The sequence below is a fragment of the Pseudonaja textilis genome, chromosome 1, assembly GCF_049901715.1.
Source record: "Pseudonaja textilis isolate UNSWEBS1 chromosome 1, rPseTex1.2, whole genome shotgun sequence".
Classification (NCBI taxonomy): Eukaryota; Metazoa; Chordata; class Lepidosauria; order Squamata; family Elapidae; genus Pseudonaja; species Pseudonaja textilis.
The window spans coordinates 67,357,142-67,377,495 of NC_141990.1; the positions used below are offsets into that span (position 1 = coordinate 67,357,142).

The 20,354-nt window shown below is 37.3% G+C and overlaps 1 protein-coding gene across 1 annotated transcript in view; it reads right to left on the minus strand.

The window, feature by feature from the left end:
* The window catches only part of FMN2 (formin 2), a 187,112-nt gene that overhangs the window by 111,583 nt on the left and 55,175 nt on the right, over window positions 1-20,354 (minus strand). Inside the window, 8 exon segments of the mRNA XM_087937054.1 lie at window positions 13,029-13,173; window positions 15,151-15,425; window positions 15,428-15,456; window positions 15,459-15,538; window positions 15,540-15,579; window positions 15,582-15,662; window positions 15,665-15,737; window positions 15,739-16,737. Coding sequence (XP_087793180.1) covers window positions 13,029-13,173; window positions 15,151-15,425; window positions 15,428-15,456; window positions 15,459-15,538; window positions 15,540-15,579; window positions 15,582-15,662; window positions 15,665-15,737; window positions 15,739-16,737 — 1,722 coding nt within the window.

A 20,354-nucleotide genomic window follows, 5' to 3' on the forward strand; every position in this document is an offset into this window, starting at 1 on the left:
ATTTACCAAGGAAAATAGGAGGGCTTGGAGTATCGCAAGTACATCAGACAGTGGAAAAAGGAAAAAGGACAGTGAAGAAGATGCTCTGAAGCTAGTACATCATGAAGGTTTACAAAATACCAAAGAGACCAAACTATCCTATAAGAAAGGTCAAATGAAGAAGAGAAAAGAGAACACAGGTAAGGCAAAGCATTACATGGGCAGTAGATTTTTTTTTTAAAAAAAGCAAGCAATCAGATCTGGCCAGTGGCTAAGAGCAGGGAAATTGAAGAAAGAAACAAGAGGGGCTCATTCTGGTTGCATAAGACCATACTTTCTCAAGTTGCATTCCTGCCCGAGACCCACCTTTCTTTTTTCTTACAGTTGCCTTGATAGTGCTTTTTCCTCCTGTTACTCAAGATTATTCCTTCCACCCGTTACACTCAGAAGAGAAGTTAATTAATTAATATATCCAGTCATCTCATACAAGTGATTCTGTGTGGATTACAAGGATTAAAACACAGAAAACCTCACCACATATTACCCTCAGCATCCAAGGATAAACAATATCCCCAGACATTAAAACACACAATAACAACACAACAACAAAGTTCTTCTCTCCATCTAACCCAAATGTCTGTGGAAAGAGCTATGTCTTCAATGTCTGATGGAAGGACAAGATGAAAGACTGCTATAAATAAATAAAATTGGCAGAGATGAATTGGCATAATACCATTTCTCAGTCCCTGGCTTTCATGTCTTCCTGATAAACATGTTTGTGAACACAAGTACTGAGGTTTAGCTTTCCATCAAGGACACTTATCTTCTGAACTTTAATAAAAAAAAACATTGACATATTTTCAGAAATATGAAGGATTTATTTTTACAAGAAGTGTTTTGGGGTTACACATTTATTTCATTTGTTGAAAGTAGCATATTTCCAAGTGCAGTTTAATAATTATGCTGGGCCATTTATAAAAACAAACAGACAAATGTACAAATGTTTTCAAAGGAAAAATAAAGTAGATAATTATGAACAGCTAAGATTAAGAACTGGGAAAGAAACCATGGATTTTTTAAAAAAGAAAAAGCAAATGTGAATTCTAGTAGTTGGATAAGCTTTTCTTGCAAACTGACATTAAATAAATAAATAAAAACAAATATATAACAACAATAAAACATTGCCTAGGGCTCTGGAGTTAAAGATGCTCACCAGTACAAAAGAGATAACACATGATACAAAAATCATTTCCAGACATGATGGTTCTTAAATTTAAATGAGGCTGCCAACCATGAGTGAACAAGTACCAAAATGGCTAGTAAACAGGAATATAGCAATAATTTTTTTCCCATTTATATGTTAAATGAGCAAGTACTATGTTGTCTCTGGAGTCCATTAAAACAGAATGTTCATAGAAGACTTCCTCAGTCAGTGAGAGTGTTTGTTCATTTTAGAGTAGTTAATGTTTGAATTTAAACAATTTCAAGCAGAAATAGGCACATGATGGTAGAGAAACAGATACACAACCGTGCTCAAAATTAGGTTCTGGTAGGAGCTGATCTAAGTCAGGGGTGTCAAACTCGATTTTATTGAGGGCTGCATCAGGGTTGTGTTTGACCTTGGGGGCTGGGGTGGGCATGGCCAGAAAGGGCATGGCCAGTTTGACATCATTTGTGTTGGGGGATCTGTGGTGGCCCAAGTGCTCTGCCAGCAAAAATGGGCTCCAGAGCTCCATTTTCAGCTGTGACGACTTCCTGCTGCCCTCTGCCAGTGAAAACGGAGCTCAGCAGAGATATTATTTTCGCTGGCAGAGGCACCTCAGGCCAGTCCTTTGTAGTTTCCAGGGTGGCCCCATGGGCCAGATCTAAGCATCCCATGGGCTGGATCCAGCCCCTGGGCCTTGAATTTGACCCTCCTGACCTAAGTGAACCCATATCCTCCATAACAGATTGAAAATTGAAATTGTCAACACTGATGAGCTTCACTCTCTCTAAAATACTGTGTTCATATCAGGGCACCAGATTCAGAAAAACTGGGACAGGTTCAGAGAAGAGGACTGAGGATGAGCAGAGGACTAGAAACTATGTCCTGTGAACAGGGAATAATGGTGCTGGGTAAGTTTAGCTTTGAGAAAAGATGACTGAGAGACGCTACCACAGCACTCTTCAGTTACTTGAGATGATGTCACATAAAAGAATTTAAGATTTATCCTCTATGACCTATATTCCAGGACAAAGGAAAGGATTTAAATTATAGGACGTAGTTTGTGATTAAAGGTTAAAAAGCTTCAGAACAGTTCACGCTGGAACCGATTCTACTGAACTTCTCCTAGCTGAGTTGCTTAAAAAGACGATATGAAGCTATTGGTACAAAATCGTTTAATTTGGATTTCTGCCCTGAGCAAGGGATTGGACACGTTGGCCTAAATTGCTCTGCCCAACTCTATTTCCTTGCAATGAAGTAAAAGCAGGAATAATGGAAAAGCAAACAGTGAATGATAAGTTGTCAAAACCATGCAAATGACACCAAAAGAAATGATACCTTGTGGTAATTTAATAAAGCTCAGCTTGGTCGCCTTTCAGCCTAAAGCTTCCCAAAATAGTCAGATATATTTTACTACTACATCTTTGGGTGCTTTTATAACTACTTACATAAAATAAAAATCACTAGAGAAAGGAGAAAAGAAATCACACCACACATAAAAACATAAAGAGATGAGACAAATTACATCTTAGGGGTTTAGATAGTTGCAGCCTTCTTAGTTCTTGGCCCTCCTCATTATATTATTGCTTCTCCTTATTGCTAATGCAGAGATTGGCTGCTATCATGTGCAAAAGTGCAACAACTACACTGTTTCAGGAAGATTTCACCTTCACTCTCCAGCATCCCCATTTAAATGAATTGGGTAACAGATAATGGGAAAGATCTCTGTTCAAGATGACAAATATCAGTGAAGATAAATACCAGGTAGATTAACATCCCACCCCCCAAACCCATATATGGCACAAAACAGTTTCTTAATACTTTAAGAAGTGATATAATTATTCAACAGAGGGAATATAAAATCCTCAAATTGTTTGAAGAACCATAGAGAAGGCAACATACATTTCTTAAAACAAATATTTTGTTTATAGGACCCAAAGATAATATGTGGATAGCAAAAGATCTTTTATAAAACTATACAAACTAAGCTAAATATTTAGTTCTCATTTGTTGTTTAAAAAGTTTCATGAGCCCAATGAATTTAAAAAAACCCTTTCTTTGTAGAATAGTAATTGCTTTTGTCACCAATAAATATAACGTTAAATGTTTCCTAAAATTAAAAACATTTTGAATGAATACTAAAGTATCATTTTTCCTCCAGCACAGTGGCTGTAACAATACATGGCTAATTCTCAAAATATGAATATTAGCATAAAGGCCTAAAGCTGTTCCCACAATTAGAAATAAAATAAACCTATTAACTGTGGCCACACAAGCCCACAGGCTACAGACGGGAGACGCCATTGAACTGAGCAACTACAAAAGTTTGCTATTCAAATTGCCTCAAGATCAAACCATCTCAGACACAATACAGATCTCCTTTTTTAAGTTAAGAATTTGGAACAATGTTTTAAAAACAACTTTTAAAAATATAAAAGAAGCCCAAGATTTTATCAGAACATTAACTTCTATGAACAAGTTTCTAACTGTTGAGTGGCCCTTATTGTTGATCAGTAAACAAACGACATGCCAAATTTGTTCCCGCACAGATAACACCAGCAAAAAGAGTCAAATACTTAAAGAGACATAATGCAATGCAGATGTTACATAATTAAACACTTGGAGAAAAAGAAAGTGCACCCTTTTACTCCAAAACAATAGTAACTCCCTGAAGAATTTGTTTTGAATTAAATTCCTTTGGAAAGAAATGTAAATGTCGTTTGTAATTGATAGTGTCTCAGAATTAATATTCATTTTAACCAACCAAATTATTAGCTGATTATAATTTTTTATAAAACAACTCCAAGTTTACAATGCAACAGTAACATATAAAATGACAAATGTAAATGCTTGTATTCAGGCTTGCAAAATCTGGCAAAATGGGCACATACTCCTTTTTTTCTTAAATGTATATTCCCAAAATTTACTACCAATGGTCTACATTTGTATAACGTTAATCATAATGAAGTATATTTGCTTTGGCTTAACAGATGTGAATTTATCTATTGCAGTTTAGTGTTATGTGTTAAATAGGCTACTATGTTTTGTTCAATAAAGCATGGTTAAAGATTCTGATTTAGCATGATGCATAAATCCAGCCAACCTCTTGTTCTTTCACCTCTCATATTACTGAAGTGTTATCAAACTAAAGCCCAAAGATGATGCAACAAAATCCAATAAAGTCCAATCCTGATGGACAGAATCTTGCCAGACTAAATAGCAACAGCACTTAGACTTATATACCACCTCACAGTGCTTTACAGCCCTCTCTAACTGGTTTATAGAGTCAGCATATTGCCTCCAACAATTTGGGCCCTTATTTTACTGATCTCAGAAGGATGGAAGGCTGTCAACTTTCAGCCAGTCCAGATTGAATGTTTGGCAATCGACAGAGTTAACCTGCAATGCTGCATTCTGACCACTGCACTACCATGGCTGTAATCTAAACTACTCGATATAGCCTGAAAGATTTTAGGATGTAGCCTTGCTGAATCTTTTTGCACTTGCCCATCCAGCTCAGAATTGCTCACTCTTAATTTGGGTTCTCTCTGATAGAATGTATAAAACTCTGTACTGCCAAAATTCCTCTTTACTATTTTCCAAGTGCACATTCCATCACAGGTAGTATCATCTTAACTTTGGTACTTTCATTTCATGTAGACCTCAATTACCAGCATTCTTACCACCAAGGGAATAAGTCTGTAGACAACTACTAGCCAAATACTATAAATATTACCTAGCTATATGTATTTACATGTTTTTAAAATTAGTTTACATAATACAATTTTTTTTTAAATATTGTGCCAACACAGAATGTTTATAATTGTTAAGACTTATGTCCTAATTGTTCAGTTGCAACAGTGGATTGCTGATATGTGTTTTCTACAATTTTTTTCAGATAATTTTATTAAAACTATATATATAGTATGTAATAAAATCATCTGAAAAATATTATATATATATATATATATATATATATATATATATATATATATATATATATATATGGATCTTTGGTTGTTCGGGTTTTCTCCCGCGTAAGATTCAAAGTGTCTAGAGCAGCGTTTGATGAAGTCTCATTCATCATCATCAGGCCTCTGTCTTTGGCTCTTGCTTTTCACACTCTGAAAAGCAAGAGCCAAGGACAGAGGCTGATGATGATGAATGAACTTCATCAAACGTTACCAGGCAGTCTTCTGGAGGCTGACAATAAGATCCACATAAAACTCTCGCGAGAACCTCAGAAAACATATATATATATATATATATTTGTTTTCTGAGGTTCTCGTGTATTTGTATGTGGATCTTTGGTTGTTCGAGTTATATATATATATATATGCAATACAATACAAACTACAAAAATATAAACAGAAAAACACAGAAAAGGGGTAGGGGGAAGGTGGTGGTGCTATGTGACAAAGGAACAGAGAAGAAAAAAAGAAAAGAAAAACAAAAAGCAATTGCCCACTTCATTCCAGAAGATGATAATTTTAATAGATTATTGCCAACTCCAAATAACACATATTCTTTCTTCTCCTCGTAACTTATTTCTTAGAATAAGAAAAACAAAGTCCAAATACTCTCTCAATCAATCTTTGTCAGCAAAAGTCTAGTAACCACATCCAGATGTAACTTTTTTCTTCTTTTAACCTTGGTTGCCCAAGTCATTTTCTAAATCTTCTGATTTCTTTTTTAAACAAGTATTCTTTAACTCCTTTAAAAAAAAAAGTACCTGAGATGTTTGCTATTATTTAAATTAAAAGGCTATACAGACAATATTTAACAGACAATATTTAACAGACAATATTTAACAGACAATATTTAACAGACAGACATTTAATAGACAATATTGCTTGGATTTGCTTGGAGTTGGATTAACATCATTAACAAAAGAACAAGTACTTATTGTGGTTTTAAAATAGTGCAAATGATGTAAAGTAAATATCTCAAGAGAAAAAAAGACAAGCACCTAAACCTCTTTGAGGGAACTGGGCAGTCTAGAAATGCAAAATATGAATGAATGAATGAACCCATGAACCTGAGCATAGTATGAAAACAGAGACATCATAAGTATGCCTGGTTAACATTCCTTTAGCTGAAACAGTACTTTGTCCCCATTCTTTCTTTTCCCCCTTCCACCCTTGTTTTAGTGGGGACTAAAACAACTTCCAAATAGTAAGCATCTTTTTTTTTTCAGCAGCAAAGAATGTATTACCAATCTTTGCAATTCAGTTAGTGATGTCACAACTTTCTCTTATTATACGATAAAAAATATTTTTCTATGGCTTATCTGGAACTTCATCTAACTCCTATATCTATGAATTCTATTCTAAATTTGTAAAAAAAAGGAAAAATGGCCCTTTCCCAACATTTCCACTGCCTGATATGAAATTCTTTTAAACAGAAGTCTTCAAATTGTAAGCAATCTTTCATTGTATTTTTGTCATTAAGATTGCAGTATTTCAACTGGCTGGATAAAAGAAATACATTACATGTGTTGTTTTAAAGAACTAATCCCTAATTAAAATAGAACTGCTCTTGTTAATGCTTCTTTGTATGACATTGGATGAAAGATTTCTCATATTGTTTAGATTCACATATACAGCAATAAGTAAAAATAAGCATCGCGTTCTACAACAAGAGACAGAGCAAGACAGATTTAAACATTTCACTAATTAGAACCAATCAGAGAATCCTCAGCAATAAAAAAATATCCAAGCAAGTGAAGAAATGTTTTCTGATTCTGATTTTAAACTAAATTTCTTGTACAGAATATCATTAACTATGTTTAGTTAAAAAACTAAACATAGCTGATTATTAGTTACAAAACTAGCAGCATTTCACTCAGTGACAGAAAGAATCCTAAAGAGAAATCTTTAAAAGTCTCACCCATAGCACTACAGTATTGCACTTGCAATATTACATAAAAATAAGAGCATGATGCCAAAAATACTAATGTACACAGGAGGAGGAGGGGTGGGCAGTACAGCTTCCTTCTGAACATGAAATTTAATTCTTGTTGTGATGCCTCCATTAACATGTTTCAATATTTAAATGTTCCTTATGTCAGCTGTCATGAATTACTGTTCTTTCTTATTAGGAGTGGTATTAGCTCTATGTGCATACAGCTCAATGCAGCTATGCATTGGATTATGAACTGTTTCCATACTACTGCATACTAAAGGTTTCCTAATTACAATCTATGACTTGAAGACTGTTCCGTGTACACATGAGGATTTTTCATCCTATTCATCATGAAGAAAACTGGGCAATCTACCATGCATATTCCCCAGCAAACAGTGTCTATTTTATTGACGCAAGAACCGTGAGCAACAGCTCATCATTAGGCACATCTAATAGTGACAGGTTGAAATATGGCAATTCTGTGATACCTTGTTACTCAAGTGCTTTGAAACTCATTAATTTGGTACTCAACGCATTTTGAAACAAAGTTGAGTTTGGTACTCAACGGAATAGCTACAACTTGTCAGTGTCAGCTGCCTTATGACTCACTACATTACTCCCTATGACAAAAAATGGTTTTGTACTTATTGTTTTTGATACTCATCATGCCTCCTGGAACCAATTAAGGATGAATTCTGATGTATCTCTGGACTATTATAATGTCCTTTTTTGCTACTAAAATGTAGCCCATTTATCTCATATTCAATTGCTGGGAAAGGCTACTATAATATCATATTCCAAATTCATTAGTTACAACTGAGTTTGGAGGTTTTTTTCTGAACACTCAGGGGAACATCTAAAATAATGGATTAACCTTTTCCTCATGGTATCATCATGTTGAATTACGGCTGGAATGGAGAAGTCTCTCCAAAAAGTGGTGACTCATTCCATCACTTTTTCAGTACTGTTTTTGTTAGACATTCTTCCTTTGGAGCATTTAAAAAAAAAAAACCTACAAGCCAGTATCTTGTTCATTTATACAGCAATATAATATAATATTCGTAAATGTAACATGCAAGTGTTAAAAATGATTAAACAAAAGTCCCTCTCATTGTACATTGCCTTTGGTCTATTTAATGAGACAAGTTGCTCATTAGAGCAACAGAAGCTGGACTCTACAGTACTAGTCAAAGAACTAGCAGAAAATCTTTACAAACTTTATTATTTCTATGACTGTAACAGGAGTGATTGATTATCAGATTTCAGACTTCTTTACAAGGCAAATGGTCAGGGAATCGTTTTTTCTTAAAAAAGATATTCAGTATAATTCAGATGCATTATTCACATGGTTGTGTGGGTATGTCAGGGTGGGTATATATTGAGTATATGCATAATCTTGTATTTATCTATCTATTTAGTTATTTTATCATGGTTATGTGGTTTATATTGGAGGTGGTGACCCTTTGAGTGGTCACTCTCTATGCAATGAAATTTCATTTTAATGTATGCCGATTAGTGTACGTTCAAAGTGACAATAATCCTAATCCTATTCCTATTTCTACTCTCTATTTCTATTTAGAAAAGTAGATGACATCCAGCCAGGAACTTTTGCAGAGGTTTTTGTTCCAGGTTCTGCCGAATCACTGGACCAGGAGACCTTGCTCACACTCACTTATGTCTTATGCTATTTCCTGGTTAAATAATTGTAATATACTGCACATAGGACCATTTTTAAAGAACATCCAGAAATTACAAGTGGTCCAGGATGCAGCATGTACATGTTTTCCCATAGTACATTATTGTTGTAGGAGCTGCACAGGCTCCCAGTTTCTTTCTGGGTGCAGTTGAGGGTGCTGGTTATTACTCTTAAAGACCTGCATGGCACAGATCTTTCCCTAAGGATATTTGTCTATTCTACCAGGCTGGATAGAGCAGCCCTGCTCCAGGTCTCTCCCTTAGATGTTGTCAACTAGTAGGATCTAGGCTGTATGGTCTTCTGGGCTGTGGAATACTATTCTCTCCCAGGATCAAGGAAACTCCAACTCTTCTAGCTTTCCAGAAGATCTTTTCCCTCAGTCAATGATATCAGGTAAGGCTGGAGCCAAACATCTACAATTATGTTTTGGTTGGGGAATGTTGTTTGGTGTACTATCATTTTTTTTCTTTTTTGTATATTGCCTTTACTGTTCTGTTGTGTTTTCTTACTCTTTGGGAGTCACCAGGGCTTTGATGTACAACAGGGGTGTCAAACTTAATTTCATTGAGAGACGCATCAGCATTGTAGCTGCCCGGGTGGGTGTGGCCAGCTGGGCATGGCCCAATGGGTGGGCATGGCTAGCTTGGGCACGGCCCAACATTGCTCATGGGGGATTAGGCAGGGTGGGGGGGATAGAGGAGTCTCCGGCAGAAGGGGATGGGACCAGGTAGGGTTCCATGGCCTGATCCACCAGAAGTATAAAGAAGGGTTGCTGTGAGACAGTCTAGCCAGTCACCACCACCCTGCAGCCCCTGCACACTCAGTCCCCTCCCTCAAAGACTGCTCCTCTTGCCCCCGATCCCCAATGGCCTTGGAAATGGGAAGGCAGGGGCCTTGAGTTTGACACCCCTGATGTATAAAATGGGTTGCCATACATGTTTTTAAAATTAATTCATTGCATTTGATTAATTACATCAAATTCTCTTTGCAAGTAGTCCTCGACTTAGAGCCATACATTTAATGACCATATGAAGTTACAATGGCACTGAAAAAAGTGACTTATGGCCGTTTTTCACCCTTACAACCATTGCAGTATCTCCATGGTCATGTGATCAAGATTTGGAGGCTTTGCAATGGGCTCATAATTATGATGGTTGCAATGTCCCAGAGTCACACGATCACCTTTTGCGATCTTCCAACAACCAATGTCAATGGGGAAGTCAGATTCACTTAACAACTTTAACAAGTGCAATGATTCACTGAACAATTGTGGCAAAAAAAGTTGTAAAATTTCTCCTTAGCAACAGAAATTTTGGACCCAGTTGTGATTGTAAGTCAAGGACTACCTGTACTGTACATCAGCACCATATTCCCACAGACATTCATATTTTTATCAGAACTCAATTACATTTTCAATAAACCTGTTTTGTAAAAGAAACATGTCCTTTTAGAGACCTTTCAAGATATTCTGCTCCAAGTTTTAAAAATAATACAATAAAATGCTTACTACTGCAAAAGAAAACAAATCCTGCCAGACGTTGAAACCACAGCCCCTAATGTTTAACCACAACTACTGCCTGCCTATTTAATCACTGTTTGCAAAACACAACTCAGTAGCCATCATTTTATTGTTTGCAGAAGTTTGTGTTTCTAAATTTCATGTCAAATGAACTTAAAATGTTACAGACACTTTTATTTGAACATACAGCATCCCTATCATAAATAACACTGAAAAGATGCACCTTTTTAACTAGCAAATTATTTAATTCCACATATATTTAAAAAATCTCTATAAAACAAAACCGAGTTTGTATAGAATATATTTGTATAGATATATTTAAAAGCTGAGCAACTGTTCTAACAATGTCAGCTGAGTACTTAATGTACACAGATTCTCCTAATAATTGGAATTCCTACTTAATTCTATTTTTTTAAAAAGAAATACTACATTCTGATTCCTATTTCCAGCTGTTCTACATTGTTAATATATTTTCAATGCTAAAATGTAAATAAGCATATTTATAATTTAGAATTCCTAGGAACAAATACCCAGTCTCACAGTCCTGAAAATGAATGAATTCCATGAGTATTCATTTAATGATGTGCTTACCACCTTGATAAAGCAGCACGCTATGTTTGGCCAGAAATGCCACTTTTCTCTATCTCTATCTCTATCTCTATCTCTATCTCTATCTCTATCTCTATCTCTATCTATCTATCTATCTATCTATCTATCTATCTATCTATCTATCTATCTATCATCTATCTAATTACATTATCTCTATATCTTATTACACTGTCAACTCAATACAAAAGATAATTTTTGCTGTGTTTCTAAACATTTAGATGCAAATTATCTATGAATGGGCTCAAATCAATTAAAAGATTCCTAGGCAGAAGACTGCTTATCAACCTGCTCCCCTGAACAGTCATTAGCTGTCATGAGATATTCTAGGTCTGAATAGAGAGAAGAAAATTAAAAGATAAATAGTATTTCAAAAGAAGAATATAATTGTTCAAGCAATCTGATATCAACATGATTAATGATTATGTGCCATCAAGTCAGTGTTGATTCTTAAATATCTCATTGATTTTCTCCAGCAGGGTTATCCTCAGCTTGGTTCTTCAGCTCTTTCATCTATTGGTATAGTGCAGGGATGGGATCCGACTGGTATAACTACCAGTTCTGTCACTCTGCGTCGTGCGCACATGTGTGCCCGCGAGTTGTGTGAGTGCAATTTACAACCTGCTGAGTTGCCCGGACAGCTGAGCAATGCTGCGTGTACGTGTGCAGTGGTTGGAAAAGCCCCCTTTTCCTGCTTTTTCAACTGCAGCTATGTCGCGCAAAGCAGCTGCAGCTGAAAACACAGGAAATAGAGGTCAGGTAAGAGCCCGGGCGGGTGGGTGGGCCAAAACAGCAGAAAACACAGAACTGGTTCTATGTATACTCTCTGTTTGCTGATATTCAGAGCAACTGGTTCTACAGAAGTGGACAGAACCAGTAGAATCCCACCTCTGGTATAGTGTTACCTCATGTTTCTCCACTAATTGTAATGATGTCAGTCTTAGATGCAAAGTGCTTTTGACCAACAATTGTCTAAAAATAGTAAAATCAAGTAAAAATGGAGAATTCTAAGCTGTCTATACTGTATCACCTTAAGTATCTTGTAAGCGATTGACAAATCAAATAAATAAATAAATAAATAAAATAAAAATAAATAAGTTCTAGTTAGTAACAAAATCCTGAAAAAAACTAAATATATTAAGTGATAAGCCTGCATAGCAAAGATTTATACATTCGTACACCATTTCTTTCTAATGCTTGGCACTCAAACTGCTAAAACTAATATCAAATTATATATATATATATATATATATATATATATATATATATATATATATATATATATATTATATATAGTATTCAGCTTTGTTCGGGTATTTTCCTATGTCATTGTAGTTGTGCTTTTAAAGTTGTAGCAACGTTTTGGCAGAATCTCATCTGCCATCATCAGGCTTCAATATATATGTTTTCTTTAGTTTTCGCGGGTACTTACATGTATGGTATTCAGCTTTGTTCATGAGACGAACACAATACAGAAGCCTGATGATGGCAGATGAGATTCTGCCAAAACGTTGCTACAACTTTAAAAGCACAGCTATAATGATGTGGGAAAATACCCGAACAAAGCTGAATACTACACACACACACACACACACACACACACACACACACACATATGCATATACATATACATATTCATTAATAATTGTCAAGAATTAAAACCAGGAAAAACAGTGAAATTATTATTAGTTTCCAAGTTTTATTCAATTGACCATATTATGAGAAGCCTCAAAAATTCTCAGTTTATCCACCAGTACCCTAAACCTGATCAGAGCCAAGAACTAATGAAAAAGAGGTTCATCTCCTTCTCCATTCCATTCCTTGCCTATCTTTTGCTATTATACATCTAATATCTACATCGTATCTTCTCTCTATTCTGCCTTGTACATTTTATTTTTAATTTTAACATTTATTCTCCCTTTCTAGCCAAATACATATATTCAACATAGCACTGTTCATAACCATTTGTTTCCATTGAATGTATCTCCGTCTCCTTTCAGACTGCTGCACAAAGCAATCATGAAATACTTACAGATCTCCCACTCACGCTTGCTGTCTTCCAGTAGACTTAGCCAAAGTTTTCTAATTCCCTCTAAAGAAAAGTATAATTTAATACTCACTTGTTTATTTTTTGTCTTGGTGATGGTATCCGAAATAGGTTTCTTCCTCTCTTTAACAGCTGTTTTAGAAAACAGTTCTTCAAATTCATGATAATCTATTGAAGGCTCTTCAATTTTTTCCCACACAAGTGAAGCACTAGAATCTCTAAAGTTAAGCAAAAGACCTATGTAGGACAACATCAGACTAAATAGTCACAAAATGGTGGGATGAAGATAGATGAATTATCAGTTTCATTGCTAAATTCATTTTTCCAATTGAAAATGAACTACAAAAATATCAAAACTTTCTGATTCATAAAAGAAATATGTTGCCAATTTTTTGCACAACATATAGTTAGTACTTTTCAGTGGGATCTATATTTATACTAAATATAGACATGCAGTATTATCAGATTAATACTGAAGGCTGCTTACCATGATTATTACAATAGTTGAGAAAAATAATATGTGGAATAGTAAGCCAAAAATATAATTAAGGAGAAGAACAAAAAGAAAACATTTTCAGAAAATATAGCATGAACTTTACATAATGCATTGTCTGATAATGATAACTATTATGATTTTCTATAATTTTCAACAAGCATCATCAACTAGTGCATAGCTCACAGGTTATTTCTGAAAGAAATTCATATTGAGTAAGCATAATTTTTTTTCTCCCAATTTCTTGAGATTTTCCTAGCACTGTTATACCTTTATCCTTTTCACAGCCATTCAGCCTCATCTTCGGACCTTTTCTCTGTATACTTTTTATTGATAAGCCTAGAACTTATTTTTAACGTGAAAGTAAAGAACATGTATAAGTTAAGAACTGGGTGATTTGTCTGAAAATATGCTTGGTTCTCTACTTTGCACAAGATATATTGATTTGAGGGTACAAATTCCACTTAGATAACGGATGGGAGATTTACATTTCAGAAATGCCAAAAACCAACAAGACACTCTAAGAAATAGAAGGTACGAGGTTCTATCATGTATGGCCCTCATCTGATACCTCCTTTCTCAAGTAGCTCACTGAAGTTGCTCTCCATCCCTATAGAACAAGTCTTTGAAATTTTATTACTCAAAAGTCTAACACAGAAAAAGCTTTTTCTGCAAAATGACACAATGATGCAAGGTTTGATATTACAAAGGCCTATTATAAAGTTTTCAATATGCAAAGTTTGGCATTATGAAGACCCATAACACAGATTTCTTCCTTAAGCTTTAAAGAGCTTATAAAATAGTAATAATCTTCTGAGCATGTGTAAATCACCCTTTCCTTAAAACCACTTGGTCTTCTTCATGAGGAGAGTGAAATTCAAAAGCAGATCAACTTATTCAATATCTGTCATTTCTTATTTTAAGGTAAAAGCACTGCCTCCTAAACTGAGCACCATTCTAAAACATATAAACAGAACATATCCTTGTTCACTCATACTATCTTCTAGCAAATCCAAAAAATTTCTGGTTCTCTACTGTGTGCATAAATTATTCTCCCCATTATCAGTTTTCAAACTTGCTACCAGAGGGAACTTTTGGATATTTTCAGACAAATGATGGTAATAAGGGTTTTTTGGGGAGTGGGGGGTGGGAGGAGTGGTCCAGATTGTTCATGGAACAAGTCTGTTATTGATTCATTTCCAACCACCATTTGGACATGTATTTGGGTCTGTGAAAATTTAGCAATGAGGAAAAAAAGAGCAAAAAGAGGTAAGAAAAAAAAATAACAAAGGAATCTAGTACAGAGGCGTGATGGGTATGAACTGGTCATTGAGAAAAGCCAATATGCATGGGGGGTGGGAATCCAAATATACCCATGTTATTACATATGATTAAGAAAGGATAGTAATACACATTGCTGCATTGGAAAGATAAATATATCCTGCCAAAAACTATGTGGTAAGGCTATACCACATGGTAGTATTTACCTTTAAAAATATTTAGGGTAATATTTCTTCCTAACATTGTTTCACAAAGGCTTAAAAACCAATACAGTGAAAAAGCACTTTAAGCTACAGTTCTGAATTTATAGCGCTACAGAAAGAACAATGTACAGACAAATGGCTTACTGTATTTACAGTTCTAGAGAAATTGATATTATATTTCAAAAGCTTCAGACCAACGTTTTTAACATATTGTTTACCTTTTATTATGAAGCTGGATTCTTGTCCAATAAAGAGGCTTCATGGGTCGAGAAGGTTCTATTGCATGCTTCCTGCTACTTTTTTCCTGATTAATTCCCATTACAAATAAACCGGTTGGCAAAGGAGGAGGAAGAAACCCAGACACTTGTGGTAGACTAGGAGCTGGGGGTGGTGGCGTGCCCATTCCAGGCAAAGCGGGAGCTCCTGCCCCAGGCAAAGGGGGTGGAGGAGGCAGCACTGTTGGTCCTTGCAGAGGGGGAGGAAGAGGAAGTCCCCCATACCTGGCCAAGGGGGTGGAGGCGGGGTGGCACTCCCATACCTGGCAAAGGTGGAGGAGGTGGAGGAGGAGGAGGCACTCCCATGCCTGGCAATGGAGGTGGGGGCGGAGGGTGGCACTCCCATGCTTGGCAATGGAGGTGGGGGCGGAGGGGTGGCACTCCCATGCCTGGCAATGGAGGTGGAGGCGGAGGGGGTGGCACTCCCATGCCTGGCAACGGGGGTGGGGGCGGAGGGGTGGCACTCCCATGCCTGGCAATGGGGGTGGGGGTGGAGGGGGCAGCACTCCCATGCCTGGCAATGGGGGTGGGGAGGAGGGGTGGCACTCCCATGCCTGGCAACGGGGGTGGCGGCGGAGGGGGTGTCACTATCCCTGGCAAAAAGGAACTAACTGGTCCTGGCAAAGGTGGAGGAGGTGGAATTCCAGTTACAGGAAAAGGTGGTAGAGATGAGATCTCGGTAGGTAGTCCAGCAGTAGGCAAAGGCGGCATAGAAGAGATGCTTGCAGGAGATAAAGAAGGGGTAGATGGCATCATGCCCATTTCTGTCAGACATGAAGGGGAAGAAGTCCTTTTGGTGGGGAATGATGGAGCAGAGGTTGGTACTAGGTCAGATGAAGACCCTAAATATCCTGAGGCAGAAAGGGACGAGGGGGGTGACACTGATGAAGATAAAAAAGGGCCACCTGCCCCAGGCAGAGAAATTCCAGTGTCAGTAGATAGAGGAGCAGAAGCGATGGGAGAAGATAAAGATGGGGAATGTTCATTCCTTGTTACGGTCTCCATATTCAGAGGAAGACGGGGAGCTGATGGCACAGATTCCTCTTGAAATAAACATGAAGTTTGTGGCGTTGTCAATTGTTCCTGGAAAGCATCCAGCTGTACTGAAATCCGTTTGGGTGACAAAACTAAAGCTATTTCAGAGCAAAAGGTGGGTTGTGGCTCAAGTGTTGGCAACGGCTGAGTTGGCCCTTGACCTGGATCCCCTCTGAGGTGGGGAGGTGCTTGTGGCAGTGTACTGTCTGAAGGCATTATGTGTGTTAAACAAACATCTGTTGGAGATGTCTGCACAGATGTTGCAGTTATAGTTTTAACTAGAGCACACAATTCATGTTCTTGAAAAGCTCTGGGAGGCGATCCTTCATGAGTCGGCTGTTGGGTCTCATTCCACACGCTTCTGCTTGAATCCAACACCTCTGTTGCTGGAAACTGTTTCTCTAGCTCCGCAATTTTTGTTTTTAAATCCTGTATGGTTTGCTCCAGCCGCTGAATTTCATTTGCCCGCATTTCTGATTTCATTGTAACATTTTCCTAGGAAACAGGAAAGAAGAGTCAACATGCAGGAAGAAAATAAGACTTTGCATAAGACCTTTGCCTGATACATACTGAGACTAACCATATAAAGATAATATATAGCCTGTGAATACTCTAACACATTATGAAAGTCTTAATACTATTAAATGCTCAGAGTGGGTTATATCTCACACATTTATTTTGAAGTTTAAATCATATGCAACCTAAAACATATAGTATAGATATATTATAGATAATATTATATAGGTAGCTATCCTTTAGTGTTGGACTGTGCTGAGATGGTTAAACTTACTTTGGAACTGCAAGATAGAGAGGAATCAGAACATTATACAATCTGGGATAAGTGGTATAGTTGGTTAGACAGTAGAAATAAGAATTAAAAGTATATATATATATATTTGTTTTCTGAGGTTCTCGCGGGTATTTGTATGTGGATCTTTGGTTGTTCGGGTTTTCTCCCGCGTAAGATTCAAAGTATCTAGGCAACGTTTCGATGAAGTCTCATTCATCATCTTCAGGCTTCTGTCTCCGGCTCTGTGCTTCTCAGAGTAATGTGAGATTGCAGCTGCTTCCTCCTTTTAACTGCCAGTGGGGGTGGGACTTGATTGGGTGGGGGCTTGGCTGTGTTCTGATTGGGTGGGGGTGTGTTCTCATTGGTAAGGGGTTATACGAAATCCCCTGTACTGCCTGCCCTACCACATACATTGGACAAACTAACAGAAGAATAAGTGCACGCATTGAAGAACATAAGAACTCAATCAAAAAAGAAGAAACGACCTCTTCCCTGGTCCAACACCTCAAAGCCACAGGACATGAAATTGATTTTAAAAATACCAGAACTATCGCCAAAACCGAACACTTCAACAGCAGAATAATCAGAGAAGCCATAGAGATAGAAAAACGCCCACACAGCATGAACAAACGAGATGACACCTCCCGCCTTCCAGCCATTTGGAAACCCGCCCTCACGAACAGACGAGTACCTAACATGAAGAAGGACACCAGACCCACACCCATGAGAGCCACACAAGATGCCACCACCACACTTCCATATAGAAAACAGACTCCCACCCATTCAGAAAATGAGACACGACCATGGACCAGAAGCTGCACTGCAGCTGCATCACTACCCACTTCAAACCCCTCTGAGCCATACATGAAGCAAACCGACACCCACTATGAAGATGCAGCAGGACCACGTACTAGAAGCCAAACAGCAAGATCACAACTCACCAGCTCAAATCCCCCAGCAACTAAGAGTAACCTGAGCACAACCAAGCCCCCACCTGAACAGAACACACCTCCAACCAATCAGAACACGGCTAACCCCCCAACCAATCAGAACACAGCCAAACCCCCTACCAATGAGAACACCCCCCCACCCAATCAGAACACAGCCAAGCCCCCACCCAATCAAGTCCCACCCCCACTGGCAGTTAAAAGGAGGAAGCAGCTGCAATCTCACATTACTCTGAGAAGCACAGAGCCGGAGACAGAAGCCTGAAGATGATGAATGAGACTTCATCGAAACGTTGCCTAGATACTTTGAATCTTACGCGGAGAAAACCCGAACAACCAAAGATCCATATATATATATATATATATATATATATATATATATATATATATATATATATATATATATATATATATATTTGTTTTCTTAAGTTTTTATGGGTATTTACATGTATGGCATTCAGCTTTGTTCGGGTATTTTCCCACGTCATTGTAGTTATGCTTTTAAAGTTGTAGCGACGGTTCAGCAGATGATGGCAGATGAGATTCTGCTGAAACGTCGCTACAACTTTAAAAGCATAACTACAATGACGTGGGAAAATACCCGAACAAAGCTGAATGCCATACATATATATATATATGTAGATATATGTGAAAATTTTGATGTCAGAGTGTTGTAAAGAATGTACAAGAGATTTGTAATTGTGGAAAAGTACAATAAAACTTGATTTAAAAAAAAGAATACCATTTCAAAATGTTGAATTTAACTTTGTCTTTCCACAATTTCTGTGCATGTGCATGTTTTACCCAGTTCTTTTTATATTTTCCAATCCAGTTAAATGTTGAAAATTATTGGAAGGGGTATCTATCCATGTATGGAATTCAAAATTTTTAACAACTAGTTCTGTGGGCGTGGCTTAGGTGGTGGATGTGTTTTGGTGGTCATGTGACTGGGTGGACATGTAAACGTCACCTGTAAAGTCATGGAATCAATTATTAACCAATCCATTATCCTCCACTTAGAGACAAACAACCTACTCTCTAATAAACGATTTGGTTTCAGAAAAAAACTATCCTGCAATCTGCAACTCTTACACTGTAAAAACATATGGACTACACAACTTGATCAGGGTAAACCAATAAACGCAATCTACATAGACTTCTGTAAAGCCTTTGATTCAGTGATACATGATAAACTACTCCTAAAACTAAAATCTTATGGTATCTCTGGACACCTATATAACCGGATAGAAGCATTTCTGTCAAACAGACAACAAATGGTCAAAATTGGGAGCGTCCTATCAAATTCTGTACCCGTCAACAGTGGTGTCCCCCAGGCAGTGTTCTAGGACCAACTCTCTTCATACTGTACATAAATGATCTCTGTGATCATATCAAGAGCAACTGCATTCTCTTCGCTGATGATGTAAAGCTATTCAACACCACAGACAATACTGCTACCCTTCAAAAAGACCTCGATTATGTATCAGAATGGTCAATACTCAAATACTCAAATACAGCTCATCAGTCTGGAACGCACATTACGTATCTGATATTAACACAGTTGAGAAAGTTCAGAAATATTTCACAAGAAGAGTTCTCCATTCCTCTACTCGTTGCAGAATACCTTATGCCACCAGACTTGAAATTCTAGACCTAGAAAAGTATAGTATATAAAATCATACATTGCAATGTCCTGCCTCCCCCCTTTCCTAAGAGGTCTGTAGGGGGCATGCATAAGCGCACCAACGTGCCTACCGTCCCTGTCCTACTGTTTCTTTTTATTTTTCTTATATGTATCCATTTCATGTGTTCATAATTATGTTTATACTTATACCTATTATCTTGTAAGCGATTGACAAATAAATAAATAAATTTGACTCATTACAGTTTGCTTATTTGAAGAACTGCTCTATAGATGATGCACTTTCCTATGTGCTTCATCTTAGCTTGGTGCACCTGGAGGAGGAGAATACTCATATGTGAAGGCTGTTTGTTGATTTTAGTTCAGCGTTCAACATAATCATTACTCAATATTTGGTGAACAAACTGGGCCTATTAGGTTTTAATACTCCTTTATGTAATTGGATACTGGATTTCCTTATTGATAGGCCCCAGTTTGTGGGAATTGGAAGAAAAGTTTCCAATTCCACCTCCTTGAGCACAGGTTCTCCATAGGGCTGTGTCTTGAGCCCACTACTGTTCACCTTGATGACCCATGACCCGTGCCAAATCTGCTATGAATCATATTGTGAAGTATGCGGATGACAAGGCAGAGGTGGGTCTTATCCAGGACGGCAATGGAAATGCATATAGGGAAAAGGTGAAGGCTCTGGTGGACTGGTGCAATAAAAGCAACCTGGTTCTAAATATTAATA